Source organism: Cydia fagiglandana, chromosome 11, assembly GCF_963556715.1.
Source record: "Cydia fagiglandana chromosome 11, ilCydFagi1.1, whole genome shotgun sequence".
Classification (NCBI taxonomy): domain Eukaryota; kingdom Metazoa; phylum Arthropoda; class Insecta; order Lepidoptera; family Tortricidae; genus Cydia; species Cydia fagiglandana.
The window spans coordinates 18205813-18218354 of NC_085942.1; the positions used below are offsets into that span (position 1 = coordinate 18205813).

The 12542-nt window shown below is 39.0% G+C and overlaps 1 protein-coding gene across 1 annotated transcript; it reads right to left on the reverse strand.

Moving 5' to 3' along the window:
• Window positions 1–1897: 1897 nt before the first annotated feature.
• On the reverse strand, window positions 1898–9815 carry LOC134669116 (MAPK regulated corepressor interacting protein 2). Its single transcript, XM_063526650.1, has 3 exons — window positions 9634–9815; window positions 7458–7626; window positions 1898–6736 (listed from the first exon to the last, which is right to left on the reverse strand). The coding sequence occupies exons 1-3, from the start codon at window positions 9651–9653 to the stop codon at window positions 6581–6583; spliced, it is 345 nt and encodes a 114-aa protein (XP_063382720.1). The 5' UTR covers window positions 9654–9815; the 3' UTR covers window positions 1898–6580.
• Window positions 9816–12542: the final 2727 nt, after the last annotated feature.

A 12542-nucleotide genomic window follows, 5' to 3' on the forward strand; every position in this document is an offset into this window, starting at 1 on the left:
ACTCTTGGACTATGAGGAACCAATATAAAAGGATCTCCGAAGTATTGAACCACGGAGAGAGAGGCTAGAGTCCGGCTAAGCTAACTTTGCACCAACTTGAAATGAACCAAGTGAAGGAGTGTCATAATAAAAGTCATATTTACATAGAAATTTGACATTGCCACACTTTGTTATTGAAAATGCCATGACAGAGTTGCTTCGTCCGACTCTACAAAGCGTCATAACTATGGGTTTGTCAGCTGTACTTCGCGAACAGCCGTAGCTCCGCCATTTAGAAAAAAAAAACCAAATTTTTTTACCAGTACCATACAAATTTTTAAAAGCTGCTAACTCTTTTAACACATTCAGGGCCAAGAACCAGACAGTCGGGTACACTGTTCATAGTGACTACGCTCTACCTACGTCGATACCTACGTCGAAAACGTGGCTACGCGCTACGAGCGTAACCCGTAGCACTTAGTGGCAATGAATGTGTTAAATGTATTCAATAATGCTAGTAGATAGACAGATAAGAAAATTTCCCTCTCTCCCTTTGGCCCACCAAAGTCCCGGTAATGATGGTTGCCTACCAGCGCTTCACTCATGCGTAGAACATGGTTGCTTTGAAGCGAGATGTTTCACATACGGCGATATGAATTTCGAGAGTACTCGACTTTGGTGTAAACAAAGCTCTGTCAAACTAAATTAATTATGTTTAACCGTCACCGCTATCGGGCAAATTAGACACAACTTTAAACTTTGTGGTAATGCACTAAGGTATATTTTGCTGCGGTTCAACTAAACTAGAAGTTCGCCCCGCACCGAGTATGATGCCTCTAGCCCACGAGGTGGAGGCTTCTGAATTAACAAATAAGTTTTTGGCAAAAATTTCATTTTTGGTACAAGCTTTTATCGCCGACTGTACTTTTTTTCCACAGGCAACTAATACTCATCGAGATAATTCTAAGAACCCCAAACACAATTAGGTTTCGTTGTTTTATCACAGAGTTCCTATGGCCACCTCCGGTCTCCATCATCAGATCAGATCGATGCCACCATAATATTGCAATGTCACCCGACTTACATATGTATGCAAAATTTCAGCTCAATCGGAAACCGGGAAGTGGATCAAATTTAACTTGCAAGATTTGATTACACAGACAGACAACGGTCAGGTGAAACTAAATAAAAGCTTGTAAAAAAAACGGATAAGTGCGATGTCGGACTCGCCCACCGAGGGTTCCGTACAAATGTAACTAATTCTGTTTTATTTTTTATAAATTGATAGTTCTGATATTTTTCTCTGTACTTGTAGTGTACAGTCACCTGCAAAATCATGTTACTTATTGTTCTACAAATAAGATCGTGTCAGATATTTTTGCGGCCTTCGTAGTGTAACATATTATTGCAGGTGACTGTACAACAATATTACATTCTTTGAAATTATGACTTGACTGCTTTTGTTATGTTGGTTAAGGGTCTCCCCTGATATATCGACGCGCATTCGGCAAAAGCCGATAGGAAAAAGCTTTATGTCCACGCAATAAGAGCGAAAAAGCCGTCGACGCGTCGGCAGGCGCCGGCCGATGCGAGCCGAGCCGAACAACGACTTTTTCGCTCTTATTGCGTGGACATAAAGCTTTTTCCTATCGGCTTTTGCCGAATGCGCGTCGATATATCAGGGGAGACCCTAAGGCTGAACACCTGGAGCCTGGCTCCCGCGGGCCGGATTGGAACGCTTAGCGGTTCGGATTTGGCCCGCGGGCCGGGGTTTGGAGAGCCCTCGTCTAACTCTAGCTGTGGTTAACACAACCAATAAAACACCATCAATATTTCTTGGATTCTATGAACACAACTCACGGCACAGAATGGCTCTTGGCGTTCAAAGGGGAATAATTTTTAAATAAAAAGCCACATACATAGTAAAAACATTTTATTCAAATCCATAATCTGGCAGCACTGTGTGCCTGTAAACCTATTTACAACATTCGAAGTCTAAGTACAGGCATGTATGGAATGTCAACGTTATTGTATATCATAATTATAATCCAGAAATTCATTAGTCTGCGTATAGTAAAAACATTGCATGGGTCAATAATGTTCTAGGGTCGTGAATCAATTTTTTCGTGTTTAAAGTTGTAACAGACGAGCGTACCGGACCGCGACCTTGAAACGGTCAGCATATCTCTTTCTCACACTTATAGCTGCGTTCTTAACGGATGTACGGCGGACTACCTTCTGCACGCTCGAACAAGCCTCGGATTGGACCAGATTGAAGGTCACGGTCCGGTACGCCCGTCTGTTATGGCTTTTAAACCCTGATTTTATGGTAAAGGGATGCCCTGTGGTGGCCGGGACCGGAATCAAACCAGCGTCTTCATCTAACGCGGCTGACGCCACAACATGGCAGACGCTACAACGGGCACGGTCCCTATAACGAGCTACATTTCTTCTAGAGAACTGTACCAATATTGTCCCTTGGACAACGAGACAAGTAACACAAAAAAAATTATCCACCATTATTCTATTTCCAAACATTGTGGCACATCCACGTGGGGTGGCGCGAAATTCATTACATACTGATAAATATAATAATTTAAAAAAAAACAGTATAATTGGGGATCGCTGCCTAATTATTTAAATAGGTATTTAAAATATTCTAATTATTTTGTCTGTTAAGTCATCATATTAAATATCAAGAATATTTAAAACTGTGTAGAGTTACAGATTTTGAGCACAAATAATAGCCGTATTCAACTCTTGAGTGACAAAGAACATAATATGTATGCCCATAAGTGGCTTTCTAAATCAAAAGGTATTTTATAGCAACTGGATAATGTACCTTTTGATATGGACAGCCTTATATATCGCTACTAAACTGCAAAACGTAATTCAAGACCAAAAAAAGTAAGACAATGTTGCCATTGCAATAACTTGTTTGTAAAATAGTAAATTCCTTGTGATAAATAATCACGCTGAAGATTTATTCGTAATTTTACTGCTACTATTTAAAAAAAGTACTTTTATTTACTTATTTTTACATAAACACAAGACACGCTAGTAAAAAGTGGCAACATTGTTTACTTTTTTTGGTCTTGAATTACGTTTTGCAGTATAGATGTTGTGCAATTTAAGATGCAAGTTATTATGTTTGTCGTACAGTATGTGGCTTTCCATCAGAGAAGAGTCCTGCTCCATGTGCACACCCTCAGTACCGTCTTTACCATAAGGGCACACGGGGCCTTCGGAGCCCCGAAGGACAGACAGTAACGATATATTTGATTATGAATACTCATAATAAATGGAACATAATAGTAGAAATATAGTGCGTCAAGCAAATCTTGTCAGTAGCAATGTAAAGCAAACTAAAGTAGGGCAACACTCAAAGAGTAGTATTGCGCTAAGAAAAGCAGCAATGTACAATGTACATCGAACCATGAAGTTATATTCTAAATCCGTGCATCGAACCAAAACTTTTTTTTCCGCTGAGCGCGCCCTGTTACGTACGTCAATTCAAATTGTCACTCGTGGATTCTCTATTGAAAATGTTTGAAATTGTTATTAAATGGTATGGATGGACAATTTAAAAGCGGTGTGTGGTGAATTTGAAGATCTCAAAATAAAATTACAAGTGGAATATGCCGTTAAACAAGAATGTAATGAATAAAATCATTGCTTCAGTAGATAGATGTCCTATTGGATTTTAATATTTTATTAGATTTATCAGTTGGAACTGTAGGCATTGTAGGCACCTTATCTTTTATTAAGCACAATTTTATTGATTATATTGGTATTTAATGGCGACACAGCAGAAATATCTCTTGAAATAGAATCGATTCAGAATGTAAACAAAGATGATGGCTGTCATTCGCGATCCACATTCCACAGATAAAACACAGATGACACGCGATTTTCGAATTTTTCGAACACAGTGTTGCTAACCCGCGATTTTTCAAATTTGCCGCCGTTTGCTACTGACAAGATTTGCTTGACCCAGTATATGTAAGTTTAATTCGCTTCCTTTACTTTCCAAAAGGGCCCCAAATTCTTATGTGCCCAGGGGCCCCAGCACAGTTAAGACCGCCCTGCACATCCTAGACCCATATCTGAAGTAAAACTCCTTAGGCACATGAAGCATAACCCTTCTTTAATGGAAAGCCACAAATAGTAACAATTTAGCAATGTCACCTGTCACTATGTCAAGTCAAATAGGTCTATAATTTGTGATCTTCCACGGCAAAAGGTACCTTATGGCGGCTGGCGCTTACATCGCATAGCACCGCATTAATATTGGAGCGGCGTTAATAATAGCGTAAGCGCCAACCGCCATAAGGTACCTTTACACGTGAGACGTCACATTTGATGGTAGAACTTTTCACATGAAATCCTAGTTATCACTACAAGCAGAGTCAAAATTAAAAACACACTAGCTGGTTCTATCGGTCACACTATTCACTTAAATATAAATAAAACTGAAATTCATGCTAAAATATTTACATTGTCTTAAAAATACAGGTTCCCTACTTGTGGTAAACTAATATTATTGCTTTTATTGTAGTTTTATAATATATTTTGACCTCGAACTTTATATATTTTAGATGTAATAGAAGGTATTATTATTTCATTTAAATGCAATTTAAACTTAGGAAAACGTTAACACAAGCAAGGGAAACTAAAATATGTATAGGCGTATATAAAACAATTGTTGGTAATAAATAAAATCTCGTTGCGTTGCGTCAATATTTTAATGCAGATTTTGGGATAGGAACATAAACGAGCAATTTCATGTTGTAATTATTTTTATTCGGATTTTTTATGTCATTTCTTCTCCTCAAAATCTGGCGAGGATCGATCGACCTCGTACTCTATCGATCCTAATAGGAGAAAAAAAGTGTCCCAAGATTTGTTATTTCCATCCTGTTGCCATTTTTCATAAACTTTATGGCAGTAACGAAATGGAAAGATCTAAAACTGTATGGAAATAGTCGGACACTTTTTTCTCCTATTAGGATCGAAAGAGCTGGTGATTCTTAGTAGATATAACATGAAAATTTCTATAATTTGATAAAATAAATGTAATATACAACTTGAAATATAATAGCCTAACTAAACGACTAAACTTGAAAATATTAAGTCAATTAAATGAACTTCTTCGTTATATACGCGGTCATGTTAACATATCGCTGGCCCAATATTACAGGGTTTTATGTTACATTTTCAAGATAGTTGAAATTCGCCTTAATTTCACTATGACAATGTTCAAATTTCAGTTCGATAAAAGTGAAACATAGAACCCTGTAATATTGGGCCAGCGATATAGTCTATGAGATTCAATGATTCAGATTCAAACCAAACCTAATTTAAACCTGAATAGATCTGAAAACAATCCTAATCTAGACGTTTCACACAATCAAATCCAAATTTGGATTGCAGAGCAATTAAGACTATTAAAATATTTTGAATTTAAAATTAGTACATGTCTTTGACATCATAACAAACGGCAACAAGACTTTATTTCTCACCGAACCACGTAACAACTACCACAGACTTCGACCAACACCGGCTTCCGACACGTCGGAAGGGAGGAGCCCGAGCGATATCTCACCGTACAAATCGTTCTGCCATTTTTCGCGGGGGGAAACGTGCACATAGTCGCACTTCTCAATCACTACATACAAAATCCAATCTGTAATGACGACACATATACATAGAAAATGACACACGTCAAAGACAAATCTTGCACACCTCGATCTCTTTTTATGTACGGATTAGTCACAACGCTAGTGTGCATGCCCAGTTGAGCATATGCTTCGGCAGAGGCGAATGCAGACTCCCAGTGTTGCTCAAAGACCACAGATGACGGAGTTATCACAGAAATGGTGAACTAATTTTATTTCAGGTATAAGTTGACTACCACGTTCGACTTTGTAAGTCTATGGTAACTCCGTTATCTGCGTGACTACTTAAACCAAGTAAAACCAATCTTTGTCGACTTTGTAGACAAATGCTACCGCATAAAACTTAAGACAAAATGCACATTTCGCTACCCAGATGAAAAACCACACGCAAATATTCATCCCTTTCTACTTTTCTGAGGTAAAAATCGTTCAGACGCTTTAGGTGGAACATTGTGGCATGGTTTAATTTTACCTGGTACGTAGTAAAGTTTTTCATCGACATGCGAGTTTAGACTCATATTTTTCTTTTAGGGGGCACCTAAAAGCTGCCGACATTGTTGCCCGGCAATCATTTTAGCAAGCATTTGACCAGTTACATTTTAATTTGGAAGAAGTGCATCATTTCTGAATATCAGCGGTATAACTAAAGACATCTGACGCTGCAGGGATGTTATAAAATCTCGATTGTCTCTCTTAGATCAGCCATTATGCTCGGGTCGAAACTCGGACCGGTATTTGCCGGTCGATAGCCAGAAGCAGACGACGACTTTACCCGTCGAGATTGAAGGGAGGTCGTCAAATATTTTGGTATGGTTACAAAGATAAATCGAAAAACGTACACTGTTTTTCAATTTCAGTGGTTTAACTGAAGACTCACATAAAATGTCTCCTTGTCTCCTTACAGAATTGTGCCCCGGTGGGAACTAGGAGCGGTGTTTGGAGCGGTTGATGGCCTGCAGCAGGCGGCGGCCCCACCACTCGTCGAGGTTGAAGGGGCGGAAGTTGGCGAGCTGGCGCGGCGGCGGCGGCTCGCTGTAGTAGCGCGCCTCCTCGCCACCGCGCTCCAGCTCGCGCGTCACCTGCGACATGTACACACAGGGAGTGAGGCGAGATATCGGGCCGATTAGTTTAGTCGAGCGAGAGATACCGACAAGCTTCCATCGACCAAAAGAGAAAGTAATAAGCTTATGTTCTTAACATCACAGACACACAAGTTTGTTCTTAACAACAAAACAGAGGGGTTATTCGCGGATGGTCTACAACGCAAAATGACTAGTGTAATATTTTGCCTATATCACTTTTAGTCTACATCGCGAACGGTCCAGAACGCAAAATGCCTACATCATTTTCGTCGTTATATCTTTACGTTAGCTCCTATTCTGTGCTGTTTGGCCTTCGGCCATTTGAAGATAACTAACGAACCTAACCTAACCTAATGATATAAAAAAGTTGTAATTTTGCGTTCTAGACCGTTCGCGATGTAGACTAAAAGGGATATAGGCAAAATATTACACTAGTCATTTTGCGTTCTAGACCGTCCGCGACTATACCAAACAGAGGGCCCTCAGTTTCATTCCTAAGTAGAGAAGCATTAAAAAAAATCAATAAAAAAACATATTGAAATACTTTTTGTGCTCATAATGAAACTCTGTGATGTAAGTAGTACATATTATTGGTTATTCAGAACCATAATTTGTGCAATCATGTCACCATTTTGTATTTGTCAGTAGTCAAAGTTCCAATAAATAAATATCGGTAGATTTCTTTCTGGCTCACTGTGTATGCAGTGTCAATGTGTACCTTGTTCCACGAGTCATAAATATAGTTGATAATGTCGTCCTGTTGTGTGTTGTTGTTGTGTGAGGGCGCCGGCGGGCTGAGTCTGGCGGAGTGAGCGTGCGAGTGCCCGTTGGAGTGCCGCTTGCCGAGGTGCGGTAGGCTGCGCGGGCCGCTGCTCACGTACGGAGCTCTGGAACATGCAACATAAAATACTTCAATGACCGAGTGTTAGCGAAGGTGTCTATTTCAGCTTGAGCAAGAACGTCCTTTTGTATGTCCGGATGTTCTCCCCACTTTCTCAATGGATTCCTGAAATTTGTGAGCAAGTGCGAGGTTCGGTAGTGAGATTATAGAATCTGTCCATTGTTTCCTTTTTTTTGGAAAATGTTCTAAATGGTGGAAATTGGCATATACGGCTTAAGTGCCAGTAGAGTAATGTGGCACTTAAGGCCATAGTGAGTCCTCTGTGATAATGACTCAATAACATAATGATTTTTTCTATTTACATTTTTTAAGCTTTTATGAAGACTTTACTGAGAGGTCTAAAGGCCTGTCTCCATCCATGTTCGGGCAAACCATCGAACATGGGTTCGCGAGGCAGCCGCGCGCAATGGATACCAGGTTGGTTCGCGAGCCAACTCAATCAGATCGCGTTAGCTCGCATTGCGCGCGGCTGCCTCGCGATCCAATGTTCGATAATTTGCCGCGCAATATGGAGACACGCCTTAAGGCTCACAGAGCCACTAATCCGAATATAACATTACAAATATTACTCAGACAAATGTGCACTTCACTTGCAGCATAATAAAGGAATTTGTTTACATAGTTCCATAGATGATCAGAATATTTAAGTAGCAGGATATCCATCAAATGCTCCAGGGTCAAATGTGTAGTATGTGGGCAACAATGATTTTACTGCATTCTTAACCTGCATTTCTTTTGGCCTAACTGGATCACAAATTGCGACATGAAAATGAATATAGATAAGACCTACTATTCAAAGATGGGAAATGAACAGCGCAACCATCGCTTCCGGTTGGGAACCGCCGGACGGAAGCCATGACCTGCCCTGCCCTGTACAGCCTTGGTGGCAGTCCGTCATATATGAGATACGAGCAGTCGGTTTGAGCTAGAGCGAGGCCATAGGGGTCGCTGAAAATAGGAAGGCGTAGCGCGAGCTTGTGACAGCCCTCTGCACCTCTGGGGTGCCATAGGACAACTACACCAACAACTGGATCACAAAACAAAATATAACTTTTACATTTGATCTGATTTTAGTTTAATAATAAGGAACCATGAAGTTATTTCAGCAAATCACTACTTAGGTACTTTCGAGACATTTGGATGCTACAATGAAACAAATACCTACTACAAAATTGCTTTTTAACAATGATTTCAAAAACATTATGAACTGCCTCAGTGCAGTCCAACAGTTAATTATTTTATTAAGAGCCCTTCAACATGCACACTAGCGCCACGAAACCAGCAACATAAAAACTAGTTTGATGTATTCAAAAGTTAGTTAAATACACAATACAGTCCGTAGCGGCCCCCTTTTTTCAATATCTTTCGTCAAATTTAAATAATTACGATTATTTAGCTGTGGCGCTAGTGTGCACTTGAAGGGCTCTTAAAGAAAACCATTATTTTGTTTACATTAAAATGTCACAAACAAAGAAAATCTATAACCTCCTAAGTCCTCTTTAAAAAGAACAAAGTAAAATCGAATTTTGAACTATAATGGAATAAAAGGTTCCAAATTCAAAACTGCAAAAATAACTCTGGGTTTTAGAAGGACAGCAATGCCAATTCTAACATGTGGCTGCCCTTGCTGATAAGTGATTGATAATAGATCGATTTTTGTTGTTATAATTATATCACAAAATTGTAATAAAACGATAAGTGGACGCGGGCGAAAGTATCTAACAAAACAATCTGCCATTAACCAACGAGCACCATAACTATGGAATCATAAGTGTCCGAAGCATCGCACACAAGTACATTGCGATTACTCGCTCGATATCGCATAACGGGAGCTTAACTTACTGCACGCCCGCAAAATTTCTAAATCATATTCATTCTAAAACCGATTGCAAGAACTTGTTTCACAAACGTGCTATTGTTTACAAGTTACAACACATGCCACGATATGTGAAAGTAACGCAAAAAAACAAGAGAAAGGACAATGAAATCTTACCTCATATTATTCCTATCCATATTTTCAAACAGTCACGCTGCTCTTCAAACTATTTAGGTAAAACTTAATCTAGTTATAACTTGGAGTTCTATAAATATATCATGAATATTTAGAGTAATTAATAATTGATATAAATAAATTTACAAAGATAAATAGAAATAGGACGCCACTATTCGTGTACGAATGAATGAAACGAATCGAGCGACACGACGCAAAACATATGTCAAAATATAGAAAGGTCCGAATTGAGGTTATCACTTCATATATTGCTGCTGTTATAGTCTAATGATTCACAGTAACGAAAGCGTTAACTACTCCTTTAGTACAACTTGGACAAATTTCTTGACAAAACAGCATCCGTAGTGTGCACGCATTGGTTGAAAAATGTTGCGCCAAATGAAAGCACCAATCATGGATACTGTGGATTGACAAGCACAAGCATCAAAAATCATTAAATAGGCTTTATAAACCTTTCAAGAAATGGCATGCGATTTAAGATAGTTCTACTTATTGCTGGCTAAAGCGCTTATTAAAGCCATAACAGACTACCGCACCGCACCCATAAGTGAGAGAAAGAATGAGATATCTCTATCTTCCAACCTCCAAGGTCGTGGTGCGGTGCGGTAGTCTGTTACGGCTATTACGATCGCCGACGTCGGCACCGACGTAGCGCCCGAGATAGATCGTTTTCCGTTTCACCAGATATCAGGCCATCGTTATGTAATAAATACATTGTCTCGAGTTGCCAGAAATTTTATTGTTTGATATTTATGCAGTTGAACCTTAGTTGAACTACATTCATGGGCAAAATCGATCCTTCGCGATTAGATTTTTCAAAACCGCTCTTTTCTACTGAAAAAGCTGGCTTACCTGATGATGATACTTAGATCATCATCATCATCGTAACCACAGCCGAAAAACGTCCACTGCTGGGCAAAGGATCCCCCAAGGATTTCCACAACGAGCGGTCATTCGCTGCCCTCAACCAACGGTTTCCCGCGACTTTAACCAGGGCGTCGCTCCATCTTGTCTGGGCCTTTCCCACGCCAGGTAGCGTGCCAAAATTCAGACATAATTCAGAGTTGAATGCAGCCGCTGAATACAACGCTACATTTTTTTTTACCCCGAGAGTCCGAGACCTCGAACATTGAAAATATGAATTTTGCTAATTGCTTTTCTATCGCTCCATAATTTCGTATATTAACGTACGATAAAAACATACCGTCAAACTATTTATTTATTTAATTTATAATTGCTTACATGTACAGCTAGCCAACTTTACCTACAATAAAATGTGTGTGACTCATTAATTTAAGGACAATAAGAAAAACCGACCAAGTGCGAGTCGGACTGGCCCACGAAGGGTTCCGTTCCGTACCATTACGCTAAACCCGGCAAAAAAATCACGTTTGTTGTATGGGAGCCCCAAATATTTATTTTATTCCGTTTTTAGTATTTGTTCTTATAGCGGCAACAGAAATTCATGAGATACAGCCTGGTAACAGACAGACATACGGACAGCGCGGAATCTTAGTAATAGGGTCCCGTTTTTACCACAGACCAACCCCCGTTTCTACCCTTAGGATACGGAACCTTAATAGAATAACATGTAGGTACCTACTTACCTACCAGAGTTATGTAATGTGTTTTTTTTTTCACATTTCCACATGGAACCGGTATTTTTTGTATACAGGGTGATTCAGGAGACGTGAGCAGGACTAACACTGCGCATTTCGTAAATTATAAGCAACTATTTCGTATCAGTATTAGTGAGGTTAACGTTAATTTTCTAGTCATGTTGAAAAAAAAAGTTATTAATTTATTTATGACATACATGGTCACCCTACAATTAGAATACTAAACTACCGATATTCTGTGTCAAATTGAATGTCATCACGGTCTGGTTACTTTTGAAAACTCGTATCTCACTCACTTTTGACAGTTTATTTTCTTCGTAATCATAATGCTGTCATCGGTTAAAGAGGTTTTATGTTTATTAATTAGGTCTTGTAGGGTGACCATGATTGTAGAGAACTAAATTTGCCCTCGCCAAAAAGTTAAAAAATAGGAAAAAGTGTGGTTGTTTCACCTAAATACGACGGTGATCGATCAATTATCAGTTACTGAGTGTGCAGGATTAGTCCTGCTCACGTCTCATGAATCACCCTGTATAGACTAGATCATTGTACAATCTACATATATATAAAGACTACACGACATCATTGACGTGACTGGCATATTTGATTGTTTTAGGTAGGCTTTTGTTTTATTTATTACATTGTTCTGTCAATTAAGTAATACAAGTTAGGTACCCTCGCATTTATAAGTTTAGTATTTCAGAGTCTGTATGTCTGTTACCTCTTCACGCTTTAACCGCTGAACCGATTTAGATTAAATTCGTAGAGTAGTCGATCGATTGTTAACCAAGGGTACCATTATATATTCTGTATTAAAAGTAGGTAGAGTGTTTAACTCGGATGAAAGGCACTCACTTCTGCCGAGGTTAATAGTTTAGTCCGAGGCTGAAATGATGCCTTTCATCCGAGTTAAACACTACCTACTTTTAATTTTGAATACGAGGAAAGTAAAATGCATGTGTTTTTCTTTAAAACATGACTAAGTATAAATTTTTATAGCATTTTTAGAGTACTTTCAATTAACAATTTAGGCAAAAGTATCGTTATTTATGGAATGGGGAGTCAAATATCAGAAAGGAAATTGTATAGATTTATACCCAAATTTCAATTTCCTATCGTACCTAATTAAAAAAAATCGTACTTGGAACCCAAAATGCTCTAGTGCACAAACGTATCATTTTCTACACACCATTTAGAACAACAATGACCCTCTTTCAGAACATGAGAAATGAAAAATACGGAGATAGTTTGAGGCCCGGAAAAGAACATAGG